General features: G+C 45.7%; 1 protein-coding gene across 1 annotated transcript in view; it reads right to left on the bottom strand.

The window, feature by feature from the left end:
- Positions 1 to 11,007: 11,007 nt before the first annotated feature.
- LOC143013555 (cadherin-4-like) overlaps positions 11,008 to 26,184 on the bottom strand; it is a 170,576-nt gene continuing 155,399 nt past the window's right edge. The window contains exons 10-17 of the mRNA XM_076167233.1: positions 25,069 to 25,254; positions 22,052 to 22,308; positions 17,753 to 17,895; positions 14,692 to 14,931; positions 14,247 to 14,483; positions 13,591 to 13,730; positions 13,333 to 13,497; positions 11,008 to 12,021 (exon numbers count right to left, since the gene is read on the bottom strand). Coding sequence (XP_076023348.1) covers positions 11,815 to 12,021; positions 13,333 to 13,497; positions 13,591 to 13,730; positions 14,247 to 14,483; positions 14,692 to 14,931; positions 17,753 to 17,895; positions 22,052 to 22,308; positions 25,069 to 25,254 — 1,575 coding nt within the window. The 3' untranslated portion in view covers positions 11,008 to 11,814. The remainder of the gene's footprint in view (positions 12,022 to 13,332; positions 13,498 to 13,590; positions 13,731 to 14,246; positions 14,484 to 14,691; positions 14,932 to 17,752; positions 17,896 to 22,051; positions 22,309 to 25,068; positions 25,255 to 26,184) is intronic.

The raw sequence follows: 26,184 nt of genomic DNA, 5'->3' as shown, positions 1-26,184 counted from the left end.
ACTGTCTACAAGTTAGTATTGCATCTGACATATTTGTGTTTTGTTCACGCCTGTACCAAGTGCACTGTTGATTGGCTCCACAGGGGGGCACTATTGCACCATTTTAAACTCATACATTTGTCTTACATTCACGTTGTATGATCATTGTCCATATGTTGCGTATTATTAATCACACATGTTTGAACTTGCAAATAATAAGGATGCTACCACGTAATTCAGTATTTCAGGCCTAATATTTATTGAAATAATATGATACCCTATTTGTTTAAAAAGGTATTTATGCCTCGCAGAGCTGCACTGACTTCTGTGCAAAAGATCTAAGGATCCTCCAGCTCTTTATACACACACACACACACACACACACACACACACACACACAGATGGACATCTCCGTTCAGGATCACACCAGAGCACTTCCTCATATTCCTTGAGATTTGGTGGATTTGAGGCTTATAAAGTTGTTTGTTCTCTTCTCTCTGTAGACAAGGTATCTCATGCCTGTAGTACCCAAATCATTGTCTTGGTTGTCTTTAAATCCGTGCACAGGCAGACTTCTAAGTCCTCTTGAATATGAGTTGTCAGGCTATATTTGCTTATGTTACTCTGGGACACCAAACTCAATTCCACTGTCTTGTTTGATTTTGCATAATAAGAGGCTGCAGGCTGCTCACAGGATAATGTCTTTGAGTGACAGCCATGAAGATCAGTGAATAAATTGCACATATTTTGCTAGATCCTCAAAGTGCAGTATAAACTTTTGTGGTGAAATGGATTTGTTCCAACTGCATGTGTGGCGCTAGATGTGATTCATATGTGATCTCTGGCTATGTGACAGCTGTGACAACATTCATGTTGGAATTGGCATCTTATTTTTAATATTTCACTTCTCACGTTCAGTGTTGTATCTCAAAGAACAGTAAAAATAAAAATAAAAATGGTGGAAGGCAACAACAGAGAGAAGGCTCTGGGACAAGGAGGTTACAAAATTATTAGAAATGCTGCATATGGAAATCCTTCCAGCCAGGCCAAGCTGGAGGAAACATATCGCAACCAAGCAATTTTTTGAAGAAATTGCAAAAGAACTGGCAGTGTTCCATTTTTGTGTTGTTGTTCATGAAGCCATGCAGATCACGTTTTACTTTGAATGTATGCACATGTGGCCTTTAGGGCAGCGCTGTTTCAGACACAGGTCACTTACTAACATGAATGTGAACATCAACGCAACAAGATCGGATCTGACAAAAAAGCCGAACATGAGCTGTGTGTGTGTGTGTGTGTGTGTATTCTGTGCATATTACAGAGCACACATTACAAAATACAACACCAAATTCTGCAGTCCTTGTCACCAGAAATGAACTGTTCTGCCGAGTATTCATACATTTGGCCAACAAATCAAAATGTTGTAACTTTTTTCCTGCATACGTTTCAACGAGCACTGCCAACCCAGAGAACCAATCATCTCTGTTTGCGAGTTGTTGTTTATGATCCGTGATAGGTTTGCAAACGCATCAATAACATGAGGATTGTAGCCACAGGCTGTTTCAAACATATCAGTGTTACCTGCCATGGAGGCAACACACTCAACATGTCCAGCTACACACAAAAAACACCAAATAATTTAAGTAGTATATCTTCTGAAGTGCTGACCTTACAAATGAATATTTAAATGCTACAGTACAGTATCTAGCTGGTAGTCATCTTCACTATGTTTAGGGTGAATACTCGGATGAATAGCCAAGACTTTGAATTATGAATGGACAAGTCTCACTTTCCATGAATTGAACAAATATTGCATTTTTAAGGTGATTTCTAAATGGTTAATTGCCTTGGAACCTTAATCATAATTAGATTAGGCACCCTGGAGTAGAAGCTGTCTGGATTCTCTATTCAAAAGTTTCAGCATCTAATCAGAAGGTCTGCAACCGCTCAGCACGGCAGTGAAAGGATAAAGCTCCAACAGAATAAAGAGCATGGCTGATTAGAATAGTGAATGAATACTAATACTTGTCAAGATTATGTATTATCCCCTCGGATCAGAAATGCCAGTTTGATTTCCAAGTTAATAAATCAGTTAAAAAAAGGGGGGAAAGAAATCAGGCCTGACATCCCAAAGCTGTCACATCTGAAAGATTTGGTTTGAAATTATAATGAGAAACATTCCAGCTTTTAAATACTTGCACGGTTTGCTTATTTTCCCTTGGCATCCAGTAAGCAACATTGTGTGTGTGTGTGTGTGTGTGTGTGTGTGTGTGTGTGTGTGTGTGACTGCAGTCCCCCCCTAAATAACACAGAGGAAGCCATAGAATTAAGTTTTGTTTGCCTGAAATGTTTCAAAGCACAAAACGGTTAAACAAATAATTGCTCATTAACTTGTATTAAAATGCCACAATATGATACATATGAGGTGTGGATTTTAAAAGACTTTCCTTTGTTACAATAACTGTAACAACAAACTAACATGGATGAGATGTACATTGGCATTTTATACATTGCCGTGTTTCTATTTCTGCTCACAGGAAAGAGGTAGTAACAGTAGTAATCAATCCGAGGAGGCCTGGACAGACTCATCATTAATATCATTATAGTCCTGAGCGAGCACTTCCATCCCATAATGTTTTCTGCTTACAGCGCATACTGACTGGGTGACAGGTGGGGGATTTGTCGAACATGTCGGTGTTGTGGAAGAAGTAAATGGCATCCAAAGCGCCTGATCTGAAGAATGGTGCTCAGATGCTAAGAGTGATACATTTTATTTTTGTATTAGAATTACAATTGTTAGAATCTGAGACAATTCTTTGAATTTTAGTGGATTCAATCTAAATCATGTCTAGAGTTTGTTTAAATCATGTGGTCATCCAGCTAAACTAGGGTGAGATACCAGATTTTCAACAACAGCTATTTTCCTCCCCCGATACTAATCGTAAAGTCCAGTTAGAATTAAATAAACTTACTTTCTACCTTCTGGTTGACCGACGTATGACGCTGCCTTCAGCATGTGTACGTAATATTCTTCACGAGACCAAAGCACTGGCATGTCAATGAGCTGGGTGATTATTCGGGCCTGAATCCTGTAGCATTACCAGCCGAGCGCTCCTGCTGCTCCGTATCTGCTTTGACGAGGCCTTATATACAGTACATATGGATTTCCTTTATTCACTTCATCCTGGCAGTAAGAGAGGGAGAGTGGAGAGGAGCTCCCTCCGGGCTGAGAAACAACCTCCGCCTGTATCCTCTGCACATAATTGAACAAATTAGCCACGAGCAGCTGTTACCTGTTAAAATGACCCGCTTTCATTTTATTGCCACGGACAAGAGGTCTGATAGCATCTGCATGCTACAGCTGTCAGCCATTCTGATTAGCCTGCCGATTCCCACTTTCAATATATCATGACAAACATAATTACCTCAACATCTCTTTTTATGGATCCTACAAATCGCCAGGCGCACAGTGCGTGCCAAGTGTCCATCAATTACCGCCGCAGTCGGCTGATAGTCTATCCAGTTGGCTGCGTCGACTTTGTCAAACCACTTTCATTTAAGAGAAAGAACATCTAATGTTACTGTAAGAGAGACGCCTAATGGTGTTTCCATATTTTAAATGAAGATGGAGGGCGTAATTATTGCATAAGTGTGTGAACCTGGTGGCCTGACCTCTCGCCCTCCCTTGCTGCTTCCAGCATGGGCTCAGTCTGTGAGAGCACCTACGTTTGTACCATTCTTTTCTTAATCATGCACAGACAGTTCAAGTATAGGTACTAAATGGCCATTGTATAAAGTCTAAGCCTTCGTGCAATTATAGATAAGTGGCAGTAAAAGTATGGTTAGGATCAGATTTACCTTTAAGCGACTCTGGGTCCATTCTCTGAAAAAGGAACTGGAACAAAGATTGGAGATATATTAGAGCTATAATGTAACTTGAACAAGTGACTTATACAAGTTATACAATATTATACTTATACAAGTTAAGTTATACAAGAATACGAGTGTACATTTGATATAACTTTGTCATCAAAACAGCATTTGTTCTCATGAAATGTTCTACAAACTGTCAGTATGTTTATACAACAGACAAAAACAAACAAAAATAAGTTTAACCAATTTTCAACTCCGATGTGATGTAATTGTTCCATCATTTCTGTGCTCTCCCAACTTGAAATTTGAGGAAAAATGAAGATAAACGCGTCATGAATCTTCTGGAAAACTAAGCCGACTAAAGCACCGAGCTGCTTTGAGCCAAATTAAATCTTAAAGTCACAATCTGTCACATTGTTGTTTTTTTTAGTTATTCACTGCTGACACCTTGGGTTCAGTTCCAGCCATACAGAAGCTATGAGGCAGCTTTAGGCCCCATAAACGCCATCATTTTCATGTAGCTGTATAGAATGAAATACGAGCTGTTTAAGATGCAGCTAATAGTTGAGTGTGTTGGATGTTAATGGGCGGTTGGAGCATTTGATGTATGAAACACTGTCGAAAAAGTTATCAAAGCACATCGGCACAGCAGCTCCGACGTCTTCAAGCTCTGTGTAGGTTCTGCTGACAGATGGTCGGATCAGATTGACAGTGTGTGTGTGCTTGTGCTTGTACGTGCGTGCGTGTGTGTGTGTGTGATAGATAGCCACTCTGCGAATAGCTGTGGAGCATAATATGATTTGGACGTAAGAATGGGATCTAAATCTCATTTTAGGCCGTACAATGGGCCCGGTGCTTTGGCTGCTTTATCTCCGTCCCTCTGCGGACACTAATGCCTTCAGCTTCAGCCGCTCTCTCTCTCTCTCTCTCTCTGGGGTGTGGTCAGGCTCGCCCAGAGGAGGAAACATCATCTTGTCCAATCTCGCCTCTGGCACCGCTTTGAAATCGCTCCCATCTCAGCGCTCATCTTACCTGCCCGTGCAATCACAACGTCCCATTGACTGCGGTTGTTTTTGAAAGCACCGTATCACCCAATGTGTTTTGTTGATGTGGGCGCCGGGCGGAAAGGGCCGGGTCTTAGGTTTCAGGATTATTTCCTCCGCCTGTTTTTTTTTTGTGGTCCTCTTTACTGTTTGAACTCCTGTGCTTCTCCTTGAGAGCCACTCCCCCCCCTGACCCCCCAAACACACACACACACCTCCTCCTCTTCCCTTTGCAGTGTGTTACCAAGAAAAGGATTAGATGAAGAGTTCACCTAGGGGGCATCAGCCAATCTGCCTACAATATCCCACCGCTGCTCAGAATAAATCAACATTGATGTAAGACAATAAAGCCAATGCCGTATTGCTATTTGTTTATTCTTATTACACACATCACTTGGAGTAAATGCATTACTGGGAGAGAACCCCGCACACGCGCACACACACACCATCACCGCCATCTCCATTTCACTCGTCGGCTATGTCTGAGTCCAGAGGCGGTCCAGCAGTCCACTAAAGCAGCCATTAGGTGCATATCCAATCAGACTTGGGCCATTCCCTCCTCTCCCCCATCCTCTTCTGTCCCTCAAATCCTCGGGCCATCATAGAGGAAATGAAAGCCACTGATGGAGAATATGTGAAAATTGTATGGATAGATGGATGAGTGGTCTACAGAGCTCCCTCAGGGAAGATATACTGTGTACCGTCTGTATGCCATGAGTGGGGAAAACACACACACACACACACACACACACACACACACACACACATACACACACCGACTCACAGACAATTGGTATATCATCAGCATGTTTGTGTGTGTGTGTGTGTGTGTGTGTGTGTGTGTGTGTGCCAATGCCCATGTGCAGTAATTCCACAACAAAGTATGGAAACAACAAACTAAGGAAAAACACGTCTTTAAACTCTTTTAACCTAAAGGCCGATACCAGCCAGTGTTTAGGGCACGACAGCGTCTTTGGGAGTCAAACGCTAATCTACTAGACTGAAAGAGTACACGTGCATGATGGAGTTTAATTATCTTGATTAATGATCTCATTAGCATAAGTGTTTATGATTAATACATCATCGTGATTAAGGCGAGAAGCTGAAGTGACTGGTGTTAGGTTCAAGTTCCATATCATCCCTTAAAGATGCGAAAAGCACCTTCAAACAGAAGAGATGTCACTTTGTCGCCTTTTCTCACTTTGTCAGAACATGTGGATGCCTCGTTGGGTTTGATCGACAATTAATGTCACATTTATGGAGTCAAAAACTTATTCCAGCGTCCACATAAAGCATTTCACTGTAAGAAATGAGCTGTTTCAGTGTTTTTGGTTTTCATATTCTGTGCTGCCTGTAACGGAACACAACAATTTGAAAAGTGAGGGCGTTTTAACAAAAGAAGACTTGAGTCAAGTGGAAAATTGGCACTTGGGATAAGTAGCCCAGAGTTTAGTTTGTGTGATTTCTGCAGAGAAAGAAATTGGTTTTATCAGTGGGGGTTTAGTATGACTTCACATATACGGTGTGAGGATTTTATTGCTACTGGCACCACTCACAGCAATAATTGAATGTGTATGTGTGTGTCAATCCAAGGTAGCCAAAATGAATCCAACTAGACAGAAATGGGATTTGATCTGAGGAATCTCTGAGGTGTCATGTCAAGAACCAGAGTAAAAGTTATTTTTCATTCAATCGTTATTGTTGAGGGGGAGCGCTGTGATATGAGCATGTGTGTGTGTGTGTGTGTGTTCATGTACATGCGTGTGTGTTTCCAGCAGTGGGGGTTACTCTGGTTGCCTGTGCATTGACATGCTCTGACAGGTCAATCAATGAGGAGGAGAAGCAGTCTGCTGTTGCCGCATTGACCTGCTGTTCTAGAACGGAACAAGTACGGGTCAGCTCATCTTGTTCCTCATCCAACCTTGACTGCCTGCGCTGATTGGAAAGGATTTCCTATTCCACCATCTGTTTTCTACTTGTTTTTATAGTGGTTAAGACTAGATTGAGATTTGAAAACTGGGTGAAAGGTTAATAAACAGGTTTCAACTTCTGCCCTGACAAGCATTGTATATGATACTTCTGTGTGAAGAACAGCTTGTTAACTTCATATCACACTTTCACAGTTTTCCTTAACATCTATGATTGATTTCCTTCCTTCCTTACAGGCAGCATCAGTTTCCGTTAATCACACATCAACAACAAAAAGACAAATAAAATCAATTTGCAGCACAAGTCTGCAAAAACACAGATGATGCCTCACGACAAACAATTCATCCCCTAATTCATCATCTAAATTCAAATTACACAGTTGTACAGAAATGAAATGATACTTATGCAATGCTGAGCATTAAGAGGGAATGGGTGAACATTCAAATTTGGGGAAAGATGGAATCTAAAATCGGGACCATTGGGAGACGTCCCTGTTTGACTACAGGCTTAATTGTGCAAATCATTGGAGCTCATGTGTGTCCATGGATGTGATTATGAAGTCATTTCGAACAGAATACTCAATCATCTGTTTATCAAACCAACACAGAACCAAGCACATTGTGATTTATACTGTATGCAGTCACAGAACAAGGTGTTTGTAGAAATGTGTATTTCAGTATTCCATCTATACTGGTGCAAAATCTGAAGTACAATAAGACATTTAGATTGATCTTAGTTCATGTTTGGACCTCAATCTTCATCTTTGCCCCTTGACAGGCATCTCAGTCTGCTTCAGCTTTAGTCCCTGGCAGTTATGCTGCTGATACCAACGTCTCCGTCTATAAGAAATGGACTTTTAATTTGTGATTAAGGCCAAAACCATAATTTTCCTTATTTTCATGACTAACGTGCATAGATAGAGATTGAGATGCTGCTTTTTTTTCAAGTTACTTAAAGTGAAGATTTGAACTTTGCACCAAGTGAGTTTTAAACATAAAGCGTGACATCAGAACCCTTTTGCAGAAGTTGGCGGGAGACAAAGAAGAGGCATGAGGCAGCATTGTTACAAGGAGGGGGGAAACTTTTATTTATAACACATGGTGCTGACAGGAAGTCTCCAGCTCAGCGTCTATAATACAAGGTTGATCTGCAAGGCTGCGCATGTACTGGACGGTATTTGGAAACCAACATTGCAGTGGCACTATAAACACACTCTTAAAACGACACACTCGCCCCCTGGATTTTTTTTTTTTTTTTTTTTACCTGTTGGTTTTTTTTCATGTCTTTTCTTACAAAACGGTACAAACAACAATACAAAATATTTGTGCTGTCGACAATTTACAAAAAAAAGTCTTTAGACTCGATAACTGTGCAGTTGCTTTTTTCTGCGTTTTTGTCTGTTTTTTTTTCCGTCTTCTTTTTGAAACTATATGAGTATTGTACACCATAATTCCTCCTGGACTGCAACCTCGGTCATGCGGGCTGCAACACGTGTTAAAATGTTGTATGGTTACTGTAGTAGAACTCATCTTTCCATTATAAAAGACACATGCAAAAAGCTCCAATTGTACAGTTACAGTTTGCCTAACTTGGTCTGTTTAGCTTCAAGCAAATTCTACATTATGTACACTTGGACTTGAGCAACATCGAGAAAACTCGCAAAACACTGCTGCCCATCTGCGTGGGTTTTGGCTGTAGCAGTGCATAAATTTGAAGTCTGCCGGAGCTTCCCGTCGTGTGTGTGTGTGTGTGTGTGTGTGTGTGTGTGTATCCACTGTCAGGCAATGTCCAGAGTGAGACAAGCTTATCATTAACGTACATCCGTCAGAGAGGCAGGACAGAGCTGCACCATAGCAGTCCCTCCTTTACTCCCCTCACTTGCTGATTTAATCTAAATGTCTTTAGCAAGGACACATCAGTGAGACGAGGCGACCAACTATGCAACAAGCAATTACCAAACATCTCCTCGTAAACAGCAGTTCAGTGGGAGATGAAGGCTGCTCGACTCCATTGATTTCCTCCCCATCATGGCTCCTCATTTGTAACATTCACAACTGTAATGGCATGGTGTCATGTGTACCAAGGCCGGTGACCTTCGGTTGTGTGTTTGTATGTATGTATGTGTGCGTGTGTGTGTCTATGTGGACTGCTGTGTTCGTCTCTCAGTCAGGTCTGCCGTAAGAGAACATCAGGCTTTCACAAAGTGTGTCTTTAGAAATTCTAGACGGCCTTCAGCAATGTCAAAGCTCCACAGCTGAATTAATACATTGCTGGGAGCCCTGGTGTAATATAGAACACTCACATATATACAGTAAGGCCTAAAGAAGTGAGTTTGCGTATGTGTGTGTGTGTGTGAGTGGGTGTATACACTGTACAGGTCCGTTTGAAGTGGAACAGATACATTATGAAGAAGCTAAACTGGAAACAGCGACACCAGTATGGCTGTAAGCTCGTATAGAATCCTGCAGATCCTCATTGGCGCATGGCTTTTTGTGGTGAAACTCTACCTTCGTCCGATTACTCCTGGGAGACAACAAAAATTCGGAGGAACCAAAGGAAACGCAGAGACCACGTAGAAACGGATAAATCATTTGCTAAATGTATAAAAATGTACAGTATATACAACATGTATATGTCAAAGAATCACAGAATGGCGGAGAGTAACAGCTGTGTTTATTTTGCCAGGACCTGACGGGGATGTTTGGAGCTCCGTCTTCCCACCTTGCTAAGGACTCCTACCCTGTTCACCTTATTGATTATACTCTGACTTTCCCTTTGTATGCAGCCAATCCCATCTTCATGACCTCTTAAATTTGACACATTGCTCTCAGTTCATCGATGTTTAGGGAAAACTAATCCGGCAATGAACCTGAATCCGCCTTTTACACAGCGAGAGTTCGGGGACGTGTGCTCTCTTTGTTTCTGCTCTCTCTGTTCACTATTTTTATGATGTAATTTCTGTAAAGTTTTAACTGAGGCCACAGTGCTGCATATTCTTTTTACATTTCTCACCACACAGCTCTTGCAGGAGCTTGTGAAAAGCGGCAGAGGAGCAGAGGCCTTTCTTGCATCTCTGCACGCAAATGTCGAGATGATCTTCAAGGCTTCGCCGCCGTCGCCATAATTAATAAAAGATGAAAGGACCCGATTAAAAACACGCATCTCTGCTCAGTCCCTGTTGAATACAGCAGCTGATCCAGACTGGCGCGGGTGGTTTAAAGCAGCGTTAAAGCAGAAATCAAGTTGGTGAACATTGAAGAGCTTTTCAATGGGCATTCAGCAGGTGAGGGGTTTTGCTTATTGAATACATATATATTTAATAGAAGCTTTATTTCCCTTCAACATATGCAGATCAAGGGCCTGAAATATGAATCCATAAGCCCATAGGCACCACTGCCTTTTCATCAAGTCCAACAAAACCTCTCCTTTACTACAACAAGCACAATGAAGCTTTAGTTTCCTGCAAGTCGGCTTTGATAAAGCACAGAACTTTAAGGGACAGACTCTTTTTCCTCCAACTTCTTCTCTTCAAAACCTCTCAAACTCGCAGCCAAAAAAAAAAAAGTTCCGATGAATGAAATACTGCCTGAACAGAGACAGATTGTGAAGGCGCTAAATCCCTGGCTGAGGATCAATTCCCACAGTTTTAGTCAGAGGCACCAGCACCCAAGTTTGTGTATTAAAAGTTTCTCCTGTGGCGGCTGCGAATGGAGAGAAAAAAAGAGCAAACTGGAGAAGAGAATTGGGGTCAGAAGAGGGCTAAACCAATCACACGGGAGCGTATGTAAAACATGCAGCGCTTTCGATGATCTTAGAGAGCGAGCTTCCATAAGTAACCCTCAGACGTAACGCCACAGAGGTGACGAGCGTGACTCGCCAATCGACCAAATGAAGTTAGAAGCCGCGGTTTCTGTGCAAATAACGAGCGATCAAAACAAACACAGCTGCTATCGAAGCCACAACAAACAAAGACACACAATGCGTTTCATTTGCAACACCGTCCCCCCCTGATGGGTTTTTGTGACCTAAAAAGGACAGACGGGATTCGCCCCGAATCCAGAATTTGTCCGTAACTTAGACACACACTGTGGGCCTACGTGCAGTGTGTCTAAAGGTAAAGCGCCCTCGAAAGCATCCTGCAGCCACCACAGCTCTGCAGGACATCAGAAGTGAGAAGGGGGGGAGTTAAAGGGATGGGTGGGGTGAGGGGGTAGGCGTGGGGGGGGTTTCATGTAGAGGCATTTGAGCCCAGAAAATGGCAACCAATCCTGAGTTAGCGGGAAGTCTGCTAAAATACGCACCACTGAAGGCACTTTTCTTTTGTTTGAAACAACAGTGCTTCTGTTCTAAGTAATTCAAGTTCAAGAAAGAACAAACCAGGGCCCTCCACCCAGGGAGGACTTCCATATCTGTGTTCTTGTTCTTTTGTTCCCTTAAAACAAAAGCGAGCGAGCAGCTGAACCTTAAGCTTCTGCGGAGGAGCGGGGAGGGAGGGGGTGGGGGGGTCGAAGCGAGGGAAGCGGAAACCCTCGGGAACAGGGAACGGCTCGGATTGAAGGGGAGCGAGGGCAAAAACTATAAACAAAACAAAAATCAGGACAGAAGTAATTTAATGCCTACAACTTGCATAAAAAAAACCCTCAGATGAAACAGAAAGCACAAGAAGCTGAGAAATACAAACTTTTTTTTAAGTGTTTTGTTAGAAGCTTGCAGCTCAGAGCTTCTGATTCAGTCTTAGAGCTTGGAGACGGTCGGCGGGGGGGCAGAGTCGCCCAAAACTGACTGGCGTGGTCCTCTGTGGTGGCCAATTTGATCGGTCGGTCGGTCGGTCGGTCGGTAGGTCAGTCGTCGCTGCGTGTGTTCAGTGGGGTGTTTGGCCTCACGACCTCAGAAGGACATGACGGGCCAGCTGACGAGACGAGGGTGTGTGGGTGTGTGTGCAGGTGTGTGCAGGTGTGTATGTGTGTGGGTGCGTGTGACCGGGTTAGATTTAATCATCGTCCCCCCCTCCGTACATGTCGGCCAGCTTCTTGAAGCGGGGGCCCCAGTCGTTGAGGTAGTCATAGTCCTGGTCCCCCGTGCTGGAGGAGTTAAGGGTGCTGACGGAGCCGGCGGTGGAGCCGCTGCCCTCGTAGTCAAACACCAGCAGGGAGTCATAGGGGGGCGCTGTGGGGTCGTTGTCTGCCGCTCGCAGACCCTGCAGCAGGACAAAGAGGAGGGGGGGGGGGGGGGGGGGGGGGGGAGGAGAGAGAAGGGATTGTTTTGGTTAGAAAAGCTCCTGCATTGTTGGCAAAAGTCTGTTGTCAGTTGTAAAAGAGATAACAAACATAAAGATCAGTAACTGTAGCAACTCTGAGTCCAGTTAAAGTTAACTTGTCTATGTAAGGCGCAGAACTTAAAAGTTATATTTTGAATTTCCACCTCCAGGTCAAACTTGTACTGTACTCATCATATTGCATGTGGGTGCGTGTTGTTTTTAATTCCAACTAATATTTCTGCTGTGGCCACTCTCTGTTTTACTCCCACATAATTAGCAGTTTGATAAGATAAGATAACATGAAAAACAACCTATGGCCGTTTGTGTTCCTCGCTTCTCTCAGCATCTCAGCCGTTTGGTTGAGCAGTAAAATGTTATCATAGCAACAGCAACGATGACCCAAACTCGAAAATTGGACGTGAAGGCTGCTTTTAAAATGGGACAATTCATCCAGAGCAGATGCCTGGTTGAAGTCTTCAGTTTTTGAAATGAGCAGCTGAGCATTTCACAGAAAAACTTCAAAACTGAGATACTCACTCTGTGTGTATTTGGTGTGTGTGTGTGTGTGTGTGTTGTCTGGCCGTTTCTTTAGAAAGACTTTCCCTCCTATGCCGAAAATTTGTAATGGTTTCTCAGAGATGTTTGACGGACAAGGGCCGCTGACCCAAGAGGTGAAGCACAGCATCAACCACCTCAGCGAGCTACAGGATGCTATGTATAGAGACCTAAAAAGCCGGAACCCCCCGGGGGGATAGTGGGTGGCAGGAACACCATGTGTTTGTTGTGTTTGTGTTTTAACAAACTGCTGGAGCGAGATCAGGTGAGTGTATATGTGTGTGTGTGTGTGTGTCAGAGAGAGAGAGAGAGAGAGAGAGAGGTGTGATGGATCAAAGCTGAACAGCTGCCAACACCTCGAGTGTGAATGTGTTGTCATGGGTCTGTCAATCAGTGTTTTCTCGCATCACTGTGCCAACACTGAAGGGGTGTGTGAGTGTGCGTACGTGTTTGTGTGTGTGTGTGTGTGTGTGTGTGAGAGAGAGAGTGTGTGTGTAAACAACGGTTGTGAGGTAAAGCAAAACACTTTTTTCCACCAGCTTACTGAAATTTACACATTGACCAACTTTGTCTAAGGTCAGATTGATGCACAGTCTTTCCACTGCAGCTTAAACCAGCTAATGACTGAATATATCACGTGTTCAGCTCATGGGCAGCTCAGGTGTGTGTTACGTGGGTGTGTGGGTGTCTGTTTACCTCATGGATGAAGTCCCCTATGTCTCCAGGGTGGGGCACCACAGGTCTGATTGGGTACTGGGACTCGGGGATGATGGGGCGTTCGTCCACCCTGCGGACGCCTGGGGGCTTACTGATGATGTGCTCCAAAGAGTCAGGCTGCTGCAGCTGGCTCAGGTCGTAGTCCTTCAAAACCACAGGAGACGCAAATGGCACCGGGGCACAGGCAACACAACTTATATGTGTGTGTGTGTGTGTGTGTGTGTCTGGGGATCTCACCTGGTCCTCTTCTCCGCCTCCCTCCTCGTCGTATTTGAGGATGTTATCTCTGACATCGTCTTCAGGGTCAATGAGCAGCTGCTTGGTCTGCCTCTCCTTTTCTCTCCGCTTGATCCACACCACGAACAACAACACGATGCCTGCAACAACACACACACACGCAGACACGACGAAAGATGAAGGACGGAGCTCACCCAGCTTGATGAAGGTCAACATACCATCGTTGCATAAAAATGGATCAGTGGCGTACAGCAAATTAGGCTTTTAAATACGCTTTAAAAAAGATGAAATTGTTGATGGAAGTGAGTGTGCCAGTAGTTTATCTCGCAACAATAAAGCGACCCAATGGCATGAATCACTGCTGAGACAGATAGCAAGCGATATTTATACTGCCGGGGGAAAGAAGACAAAAACCTTTGTCTTAAGAAACGCTGGAGAGATTCCAGCGGCTGGGGCATTCATCCATAATACAAACTATTGTACATGTTTATGTGCTGAATGTTTTATGATGGTCCCCAACTTCACATTCCTGCAGAGAGGAAAATCAATCAATCATAGGCAACTTTAGCTTCCTCGGGGTGCGGGTATATTAGTCTGTGTGTGTGTATGTGTGTGTGTGTGTGTGGGAAATAACGGTGAATAAACGTCCCACTCACTAAGCAGTATGATGATGCAGATGAGGATGGAGATGATGGCTCCGGTTCCCAGGCCGGCGGCTGCCACGGCCCCCAGCGTGGTGCAGTCTCCGTTTTCGTCGCAGGGACACACCTTGACCTTGATGGTGGACCTGTTGGACAGGGGAGGGTTCCCCGAGTCCGACACGAGGATGGGCACCTCGTACACCCCCGGCTCTAAGTACACCTGGTAACGCAAACCTAGACGGGCAAAGTCGCCTGTGTCCAGAGGGAAGAGCAAAGGGTTGTGAGAAATCATCCTGCGTGACATTTTACAATTATTTCTTCCAAATTCTTGTATGGAAGCTCTGATTTGATTGTTCCTCGCTGCTGCTATTTATAATCTGGGCCAAAAGTGCAATAAGATGGCAAAGTCAGCAGTCAGACAGAGGTAATAGGTCATTGCTCTTCGTCAACTCTTCCTCACCGTTGATCCGTGAAATCGTCCAGTTACGCCTGGCGCTGGGGGGGAAGTTGGGCAGCTCGAAGACAAACGGCCCGGCGTTGGGGTCGGTGTCGGCGTCGCCGGCCGTGATGTTGACGCCGTTGACGGTCCTGCTGGTCCGCTCGCAGATCTGAGACTCCCTGGGTATGAGCGCCGGGGGGTTGTCATTAATGTCTATCAGGTAGATCTGCAGCGTGCCCGTGCCACTGGCTGTGGGAAAGCCTGCGAGAGGGAGAAAAGAGAGAAGGAGACGGATGGGAAAAGATGAAAAGAAGATGGTGAAAAGATTGACCGGGATTGGAGAGGGACAGGCAGTGAAAAGCAAATAATCAAAGGGAATATAAATGGCAGATAAAGGAGAGGCACAATAGAGTGAAAAGAGCAAAATGTATTATCAGTGATAGCTTGAGAGGAGCATGAGGAGGAGATCTGCTGCTTTTTTACAAAAACACATCTGACAGCCCTGTTCTCTCTTTCCGCCTGGCTGCCAAATCAAAGCCATCACAGCCCGTCCTCATGCGTGCACGGCACCACCCAATCACCAAGAGCGCTGGGCTCAGGTATAATAACGGTGACTGTAACACAAGCAAACAAGTTTCTTTTCTAAACAAAGTCTACATTTCGCCATGTACACAATGCATACACTCAAGGACATAGAGTGTGTGCAGAGGACATCTCCGCCGCCTGCTTCAGTAAGGACTCCAAGGCGAAATGCAGATACAGATAGTCAGGCGCACTTGAAAGTGATCCCACCCCCCAAGCCGACCATGACCGCAAAGGAGAGATTACAACGTCCGGGTTCAATCGCAGTGTTACAGAAGCACGTGCAGGCAACGTGACATCAAGTGTGAGAGACAAGCCAGCGCGTAAAGAGGAACTTTATGTGATTAAAGTGGAAAATACAACAAGTACATATGGCACATTAAACCACCGCATTTGCATCTGAAAGCACAGAAGCTAAAGTCCATATAAGAACATTTCTGCTTTGTCTGAACCTGAAGCTGTTAAACAATTTTTTTTTTCACCTTTACCTATTTATTCTATACTGTAGATCTACATTGCCTAGCTTTGAAAAAAACACGGGACAGCAAATCCAGCAAAAGTGTGATTTGAAGCGGAGACAAGGGCGGGGCAGTTTATCGAGCGCGTGTCAGGGAGGGCGACGACCCATAGCAACCTCCAATTACGAGTCATTTCCCTGTCACGCCCGGCCGGCCGGACGAGCCATTGGATGGACTGCAGCTACCCCGGGGCCCGTCCACGCCGCCAGACAAGGCCCATGTCATTTACAGAGATTTATGCAAAGCTGACAGATCTGCCAATTAAACGGGCAACGGAGCAGGACATTTGCCACGGGAAGAGCGAGACTCAGGAGACATGGGAAGTGTGTGTGTTGACAGTTATAGTCCAACCGACACGACTACTAATAACATGATAAATGGCTAAATAACAGGGAGAGGAAGTGATCACCTGATACGCTATCAAAATAAAAAACTCAACCATCCACACAAAATGACTCTAAGTAGAGCAAAATGTATTACATAACAAAAATGTATAAAGCAAATAACAAGAACTAGATGATGTAGCAGTAATGATGAGCTTATTATTAACTGTATTAAGTTCGCAATGTAATTTCGCATCTCATATAACATAAGAAAAGTTACATGAGTACATAATAAAACAATCTAATAGCAGTTGGATATAAGAAATGTTGGATTACATCAATATTAGGATTAGATAATGATTACATCACTATTTCAAAACTACTCTTATTCACCACATCATCCAAGTTTCATAAAGATCATTATTATTATTATATGCAAATGCAACATGTGCACATACAAACACATCATTTATAAATCAGACATACACACACACACACACACACACACACACACACCCCCACACACACACACACACACACACACACACACACACGCGCGCGCACGCGCACACACACACAGAGTTTTCCCTCTTTGCCGTTTTGTTAATCCCAGCCATGTATGGGCGACATGTGGAAGCAGCTTGCCACAGCTGATAGGAGAATTATGTGGGTTTTACCCGGCTAAATAAATAATTATGTTTTGTGTAAATTCCTCAAAAGGATTTGTATTAACTCTCTTTTTTTGATGGCGGCTGGTAGATGTGAGGGACGGTGAGAGACTCCAAAGCCCGCCTGCCATATGCTCTTTGAAGAAAATACACACAAAGACAAATTAATGATACGTTTGAATGGAAAACAGCGTGTCGGAGGAGAGCGGCACAAAAAGCGAACGGCAGCAATTCAAGTGCATCTCTCAGCACGTCATCGCCGCCACCGCCGCCTCCTGCGTCCCCGCCCGCCGTCCTCACAGTCTCGCAGCATCTCCCATAATCCCTCTCACATTATCATGATTGGCACTACAGCAACACCCACTTAGTCAGACCGACGTGTGTGTGTGTGTGTGTGTGTGTGTGTGTGTGTGTGTGTTTGTGTGTATAACGCGGACAGGCGGGCACATGCACGCACGCACACTCCAGTCGTCAAACATATCTGAAAGTTACTACGTTGACAGATGGCCAGACAATGACGGAGGCAGAGGAACAGAGTAAAAGACAGATGGTTGTGAGATCTACACAATAGGAGCCTGTCAGCATCTAATCCTGCCCCCTGTCGTCTTCCAAAAGTAATATGGGAAGCTGCACGTCACGCCGTCTGACATTGTAAGTCACGACAAACAGATGTACACAAATACACATACACGCACACACACACACACACACACACACACACACAGACACAGCATATGTGTTGCATGCATACATTCATGCACTGGCATAAACTGTTCTATACAATCACTGACCTAACGAAAGAAAAAGAGAGAAAGAAAAAAAAAAAAGACAACAAAAATGGTTTGCTGTGATTGAGTTTGTGCTTGGAGGCAGAACAAATCATAAATGCCACATTTGTGAGAGAGGAAAGGAAGAAAGGAGGAGAGGACATTTAAACACACACACACACACACAGACACACACACACACACACACACACACAGGTTCTTACCGTTGTCTGTCGCCAGAAAAGTGGCCTCGTATATGTTGTTCTTGACATAGATGGATTCTCGGTCGAGGGTTGCTGTGGTAACAATCTGACCGTTGGTTCTGTTGATAGACAACCAGTCGGCCGGGTCGTTCAGCTTTGAATACCTAAAGCACACACACAGACACACACACACACACAGGTAATGATCAATGGAAAAGTAAGTGTGTCTCTTTGGATGTTTACGAGCAGTTTGACCTTCACACCTCTTAATTCTCCTTTGACTGGAGCCGGCAGCAGACAGTCAATTTCACCTCATTTTCCATCCTGTGTAGCCGCCACGGAAGTCAATTACCTCGCCGGTTAAGCACTGCTGCATCTGTGCGTCGCATGCACAGATTCGATGAAGGGATGGTGTTTGCTTATGCTGAAGGAGGCTTAAACCGTCTTGGCAGCAAGTGTAAGTTTTTGCTGTTCGAGTGTGTGTGTGTGTGTACGGAGGGAGCAAGACGGTGATGGGATCTTTCTTGTGATTACGAAACGGGTGCGAGGATGTGGGAGCGAGGGGAAGAGACGCTGCTCCCTGGGGAGAGAGTGCAAGAAAGGAGCAGGGCGACGGGGAGGGAGGGGGGGGCTCACCTCCAGGATTGGATTCCAATCTCTCGCTGATCTATACGTTCCTTGTTTCACAGGCTTTGTCGCTTTTTTTAGGGCGGGGGGGGGTTGAAAGCGCAGTTCCTCGCATTCAATTCCTGATGTGATCTCTCTCTCAACCCCACCCCACCACCTCCTCCTCCTCCTGCTCCTGCAGTTTTGTATTCATACATTTCCTGTCTTATCCCCTCGTCTCCGCCCTCTCGTCCTCTTCTCAGTCCATCTTGCGTTGCAGAGTTCATCGCCAGTCATCTCCCGGGGGAGTTGCAATCTCACTCTGGCATGTGCAACATTACCTGCCCGCATGTCACACAGCGTGGCCTCGCACAATAAGGTTCCGGCGTAAGATCTGATTTACTTCACTGGATGTGAGCTCATGCCACCAGGCCATCTCCAGCTATTGAATCTGCGCTGAAATGGATTTTGACCCCAACCGCGCTTTTATATTTACACAAATGTAGCGTGCTTACTGTCACTGTAGCTGCCTCGACTGGAGGGGGCGGGTGGCAGTTTGAAAGGGGTTGGGGGTGTGGGGGTGGGGAGTGGGCTTTGGGGGGGCGAGCGAGTGTAATCTCTCAGCTGCAGTGATGGAGGTGGGATTTTCCCAGCAGGCATCGGGGCATGATCCTGGGCGTAGCAAAAGCGAAAGGAAGAGGATCACAGAGATGACATTCCCACACTCTCCACTCTTTCCCACAAGCGAAACGAGAGACAACATAAGACATATGGGGGATGTAAGGATGAAAGGGCGGGGGAAAATGGGTGAAAAGGAGGGACATGACGGGTGACATCGCCAAGGATGTGGATGTGGACGATCGGTTGATAGACTCATTAGATACCTGTCTTTATCATTCCAAACTGATGAGAGTAACAATTTGCTCTCATTCCAGAGGAGGGCAGACGACCCCGTGCACACTTGTGAGCAGTGTGTGTTTCCGAGAGAGAGAGAGAGAGATTGAGATCGAGAGAGATAAGCCATTTCATTTGCCTCCATTATGGGGCTATAAAACACCGCTGAAGCCCATTCCGGCCCGAGCCCTTCGCCAGCGCCGCACGATTAACACAAGAGGATTGGAGCGCCTCTGGTGAAAGCCATAACGCTGCACAGGTTGGTTCACAAAGCAGAACCCTCATTCTGCCGTCGCACTTTAATTAAGTCTCCGAAACATTCCTCACTGTAATAAAGCTTATATAAAGTAAATTAAGTCCCGAACAAACGGTCCTTCCAGCCAAGCCAATTTCCAATCCGCGGAAGAGACAATTCACTCCATGATTAGCCGAGTTCTTAAGGAAACCTTCCAGACACTTAAGGGCAGAATGCGGTCGGCTTCAAATGGTCGTTTTCCCCTTAATGCTGACTTTGTTTTGGTTTTCACTGAATTCTTTTAAATGATAAGGCTAATCTGGCATGATACCTGTTACAGAAATGCAAAGTGTCCTTGTTTACCCAAACTGTCAAAAACATTACTGCGGGGCCTCATGCAGTCTCCATCGCTACTTTTTAATGAAGCCCTGCTGCACTTTTTTGTTTTCTTGGAAAGGTAAACAGCTCTTGTTTACTCTGGTGCTATTTTAGAAGGAAACGGGAAGATTTACTCATTCCTGCCCATGCTGCTTCCTTTCCGGCGCCGCTCCTCCGTGTGAAGCCTTCCCTTCATTCATTTGGGAGTTGGGCCGACACGCACACGAGAGCGGCCGGTTGTATGATTAGGCCTGGCAGTTTAGTGATCTTAGCCGGCAGCAGGGAGGAGACGTGACATTTATTTTTCAAACCCGCGACCCTGAGGATGAAATATGGATGTCTCCGGCTTCGCTGAGGCGGTTTGGGTAATCATTTATGCCAGGGTCTCCAAATCCGTGTCTTGACCTTACCGGTTCGTGTTCTGACAGGTGATGCATGACACCTCACTCTCCCTTACTCCCCCCAAGTCCACATCACCCCGCCCCCAACTCCTCAACTCCGACAGGACACTCGCCAGCCAGTCCCTCCTTTTGATAAGCACCTGTCAAGTTCAAACCTTGACCCCGTTGCAGCCCCCTTCCCCCGCTGTCCCTCGGGGTATTTTCACCTTACTTTCCACTCTTACAGCTCCCGTCTTGATGCATCACCGTCATATGGTTAAGAAGTCGTATATAGTAACTCCTTGTCTTATGGGGTCATGTCAGAGCCGTATGTATCCTCCTCCCACTCCCGTGCTGTCGTGTCAGTTAGCGTGATTGATGGGGCATGGTGTGAATAAGACACTGTAATTAGCTGTAAGTCTCACATTTATTGATTATTTCTCAGACACAGATCTAATGTTTTAATAAAACACCATTGACGAGCCGCCATCCTATTTTCCATTCATCACACCATCCAGTTTGATTCCCGTCGACGGTTCAGAGGTTCAAAATGGTGTTTCACCAACATAATGGAATCATGCAATCAAAACAAGAATGAAATGTCTTTCAAACATTAAATCCTGTGCACTCTCTAATGTGGTTTTATGTGCAGCGGCTTGGGCTTGTCTGTGAAATAGGCACCATGATGCTATAGTTATAAGTAATTAATGATAGAGTTTAGTGAAGTGGTTACACAGCGGCGCAGAGGCTGTCCTCATAAATGAGTGCACTCTTCTTGGTCGGTGTAATTATTGGTGTCTTTATTGTGAGTCCAGTAATATTCCATCTTCCAAATGTGGAAGAGGCCAGAGAGGAAGGCAGGAGCAGAGCCCAGCTGGTGACTCTGGCATCCTCTTTAATTATAATGTACATCCAATTCACTCTCATTTGCAGTGAAATTAGCTGGGAAATGCGCTTCGATCTTTTCCCTGGAGAATTTGGGAATAAAGGGGGCTGCTGGAGTGTGAGGTTTGGAAGGAGGTTGCAGGAATGTCGCATCTCAAATGCACTGAGCAGCACTACGGTGCAGCGTTGTGCTGGGTTATAAATCACAGCATACACACACACTTGCCGTGTTACTGTGCGATCCGTGCAGGGTCGACTGCACGTGAGCATTAGTGAAGATGCCGCCGCTGCGTCATCACAATCTAAACCGCATCAGTATTGAACAATACTTAATAGATTACATCAAAAAGGCCATAACGTGATCGCTGCTATTGTCCTGCAGACAGCAGGTCTGCGCAAAAGGGCTACCGGTCGTTTAAAGGTTGGTTTACATTTAAGAAGCAGAGAGGCTTAGCTCGCTGCAGGTGGACGTTACTGCTGTGTCAGGCATATGGGCTTCAGCCAGCTGCTCTCTCTCTTTCTTTACTCCTTTCATCTCTGGTTTTCCCTCGCTCTATCGCTCTTGATAAGTGTGCTTGTGTGTGTGTGTGTGTGTGTGTGTGTGTGTGTGTGTGTGCACCTGCGTGTAGGCACTCACAGAATATACACATCTCTGATCGCCCCAGAGGCTGTCCCTCCCAATTAACCCTATTACCCTTCATACTCGGGAGTTTCGCGCCGTCTCATAAACTTGCACTGTAAGATTTTGTGAGACGGGAAATTCCAGGATAAAGCCTCAAAGCTGAACTGTGATCCTTATCTACTGATGCGAACATGTCCAGGAGGCTTTTTAGACCGCTGCTAGTGCATATGGAGGGTTTTGTTTTTGCCAGGACAGCAATTACACTGCAACCAACTCATTTGAAAGAGTCAGCCAGACCATAATTCTGGAGCGCAACGCACCTGATGAGCTGCTGCATCTGTAGTCGGTCCGGGTCGGAGGCCGAGAAGGTGGTCAGGCTCGTTCCGGCAGGGACGCCCTCCTCGAAACGGATGTGCTTCGGGTTGGTGGGGAAGTACGGGGCCTCGTTGACATCCTGCACGGATATGGTGACGCCGGCCGTGGACTGGAGGGAGGACTGGATGCCGGTGGCCAGGTGGGCTTGGTTGGACACCACCACAGTCAGCATGAAGGCACGGTTCATCTCAAAGTCTACCGGCTGGGGGAAGGAGGTAAACACACACACAACATGGAATTTAGCAGTCTTGTCTTCTTCTTATTGTGTATATTGCGGCTGTTATTCTATGTTTAAGTAGATCCATGCCCCATCAAGCACAGTGTGGTAGTCTCTCCCATTCCCTGTGTAAGGCTGCCTGCAATGAAACCTTTGATGATAAAGGACCTGATGAATAAACAGATGCTGTGTTGAGCAGTTCTCAGATGAATAGGACCCATATTTGTTCACATGCACGCAGGCATGAGGAAGAAGAAGAAGAAGAAGAGGAAGAAGAAGAAGAAGAAGAAGAAGAAGAAGAAGAAGAAGAAGAAGAAGAAGAAGAAGCAGCGAAGATGCTGTTGGTATTCAGTGCTCCGTCTTTTTCAGTGAGTGAGTCGGTGTGTTTGCTCTACGGGGGTTTTTCGCTGGCTGAGCCTAAACCAGAGTGACAGTTCCGTGCTCCCCTAATGAAGAGTACATGATCAGGTTCAAATGACTACAACAACAAACGGGGGGGGAAAGAAAAACGAAAAAGAGAGAGAACAAATATGCTGCTTGTAGGTGCTGCTGGCAAATTTCTAAATAGCCAAATGATAATTAGTGCCAAGAGGTTTGTGTGTTGTCTGTGATGGTGACGATAATGACTTTGAGCACATCTGTATGTTGCCTTTGTGTTATCAGCTGACAGTGTGGCAGCCGTGATAAGGAAAATGCATTTTTAATCAGTCAGCCAAGGACAATGGGAGTGAGAGAGAGACAGAGAGAGGGATAGAGAGAGAGAGAGGAAGAGAGGGAGAGAGAGACAAAGAGAGAGAGACAAAGAGAGAGAGAGAGACAGAGAGAGGGAGAGGGAGAGGGACAGAAAGAGAGAGAGAGAGAGAGAGAGATGGTGTTACAGTATTGCCTATTTATGTGCATGCAGGTATGAGCAGATGGATAGTTGTGTGTGTGTGTGTGTGTGTGTTTGCGTTCCACCCCATGGTGTACTGGGATCCTATTTGCAGGCGCACCACGCTCAAACCTCTTTGATCCACAGTCAGTGGTATTCAGAGCACAGGGAGGTCTAGAGTATAGCTGGAGGCTAACTAAAACACATATTGCACACATATACACACACACACACGCACACACCCTGAGGGAAGCCGGTGGGGTGAGAGGTCAATAACATGGCTTCCATCTCTTGCCCATGAGCCATCAAATGTTACATTTCCTCTGTGCCGCTTTTCCCGTTTCATTCCTTTCGCTTTTAGCGCATTTGTTCTGCCATATTCTAACTTCCCGCCTCCCTTCCTCTCATCTGCGGTCCCCCTCTCTGTGTGATCTATGCTCTCGGCAGGCTGCATCTCGCACTCCTCAGAAATCCATCTCCAGCTCACTGCTCCCCTCCTCTTCCCTCCTCCCCTCCGCCTTCATCACACACACGCTGATTTACATATCTTAATGACTCATTCAGAACCAAAGCAGCTCTGTTTGTGTGTTTACACGCGTGCTTGTTTGCCTACTGACTTTATTGCCAATCTCTAAAATAAGATTGCCATCTCATAACCTCCCCAGAGAGTCATCTAAATGTGTCACATGTTCTGGTTGAGACCTTAGCCCTTGTTTACATGGGAGCTCCGGTCCCAGAGGGCGATTGCGACACGGCGAGGTGACGGCGTGACTCCGTGATGCGTCTCCGCCAGCATCTCGGCAAGACAGGCAGAGCGAGGCAGAGCGGCTCGGCTTTACCTATCACACTTTGTCTGATGTAAAACCGATTAGGCTCGGCAGTCATTCCGGCTCCTATTCCCAAGAGCAAACCCAAGCCTCTCTGTTTACTTGTTGGAGACAGTCTATTCCTTGCTCTTCCCAGGGGGTATCCTGTCTCTTATTCTATGATTTCCTGATAACCTCCCATGGGTCTGCATGGAAGCTTAAGGCTACCAGGCTGCCTGCTGAATTTTACATCAGGGAGTGAGGGGAGAAGGATGGATTATAAAAGGCAGTCATCTAGAGATAATGAAGGGAAGCAAAATGCCAATGCTCAGTGCTCGCTGCGCTCTGGGAATTATAGCGGGATGTTATTGCCGTTTTAAAGTATTATCGCAGGATGGGAGATGTGATTTACAAGAATCAGAATCACCGGGAGGTCGTCAGGGTCACGCACATAAACAAGTTATTCCTGAAAAACGCACTTTATACACTACAAGAACTTTTTAAGACACCCCGCGCATTCACACAAACACAACATGCCGACACGCCTGCCTGCTCGTAAATGTAAACACAACTCCATGAGCTTATACGAGGGTCGTATAGCTGGTTGTTCATGTTATCCATATTCTGAATGTAAATGGGTTGAACAACCTTTGTCGGAGCACAACACCAACATTGCACGTTGTTACAAGGCGAGGCTTAGTTGTCGCTGTCGTTTACCTCAGCAGCTAGAACATTATGAGCATATAAAAAGCGTTGCCTTAGTAATTGAGAAATCAATACCTAATTTGCTGCAATGGTTGCCCGGCTATTGTGTTTAAGTCTGTGTCTGAGCGTCTGGGCTGTTTGTGAAGGGCACAGCGGCCCACAATCCCTCACACCGACAGAAAGGGACATTTGAAAGGCGAGGACACCGGCCGGTCCCTATCTGACTTTATACTTATTATTATTTCCTGTAGCTTGAATCCAGAGGGGACCCTGATGTGATGTGCAGCCCCAAACGCACAGAGATACCATGTGAAGGTTCTGACTAGTTTGTGTGTGTGCGTGTGTGTGTGTGTAGCGTCTTACCTTCACCACGGTGACCATGCCGTCATTGGACACGGGGTCGGTGCGGATGGTGAAATGCCCAGAGGGGTCTCCGCTGATGATCCTGTAGACGGCGTCCCAGTTGCGGGTGTGAGGCTGGTCGGCGTCGATCACGGTCAGGTTAGCCACCACCACGTCCACGCGGTTCTCCGGGACCTCGCCAGAAAACTGATGATGTTGGGGGCAGAAAGAAAAAAAGAAAAAGAATGTCACCTCCTGTTGTTTTGCTGAGAAATATCTTCTTTTCACTGCAGCTGGGGACTTTTGGGAAGTCGTATAAACTATTTTACTGAGACAATTTCATCAGAATGCCACTGAGTGCTGATTTCTCCTTTTCATCTTTCTTTATAGAACCAGGCCTCGTTTTGAGGTTTTCAGTTAGGGGAAGTTTAATGATCCCACTCTTCCCTCACCTGAGTAGTAAACAAGCGGTAAACACCCAGCCACACTCGCTCACAGAGGAGCCGTTCCAGTTGCAGAGTTTTCTGCTTTTTCTCTATTCCCGTTCCCACTCTTGATGGGGAGTAATATTCCATTCCCTTTAAAGCCGGAGTGACAAAGGAGGGCAGAATGGATGAACAGACAGAGTCGTACAGCGCGAGGGAGGATTGAAACAGCTGTTTCAGGGTATACAAGTGGCTTTTCGGTTGTCCCCGTGCTGTACAAACACATGTGCTTTGTCCTGATAAGCCTGATGAGAAGTGAGCCGCTGTCTGTCATGCGTCTGCTATGGTGGGGATTGATCAAAGCTGGCCAGGCTCAGGGGATAAAGCCCGCAAAGACGACCCTACAGCAGCGTGGAGCACACCGATGGCCCTGCGAAAAACAAGTCGTGTACAGCCGCACCTACAAAAACAACCTCATCGACTCTCACGCGCCATTACGTGGTAGCAGGGGCGTGTGTGTGTGTGGATGGTGGTTGGGGGGGCAACAGGCGTGTTAGCAGCCAAGCAGCCACTGTGTCGCCACGGATAACGGGCGTGAAGAAGAGCCACTGAGCTGCTTATACGAGTGTAAGATATCAAAGAGCAAAGCCCCAGACCAAGCACTCCAACAGACCATAATACCCTGCGTAGCAACCGCAGAATCAACCCTGGG

This window comes from Genypterus blacodes, unplaced genomic scaffold (assembly GCF_046128005.1).
Source record: "Genypterus blacodes isolate CSIRO-AG114 ecotype Tasmania unplaced genomic scaffold, CSIRO-AGI_Gbla_v1 ptg000156l_1, whole genome shotgun sequence".
NCBI classification, from domain to species: Eukaryota; Metazoa; Chordata; class Actinopteri; order Ophidiiformes; family Ophidiidae; genus Genypterus; species Genypterus blacodes.
This window is presented reverse-complemented; position numbering and strand designations above follow the sequence as displayed.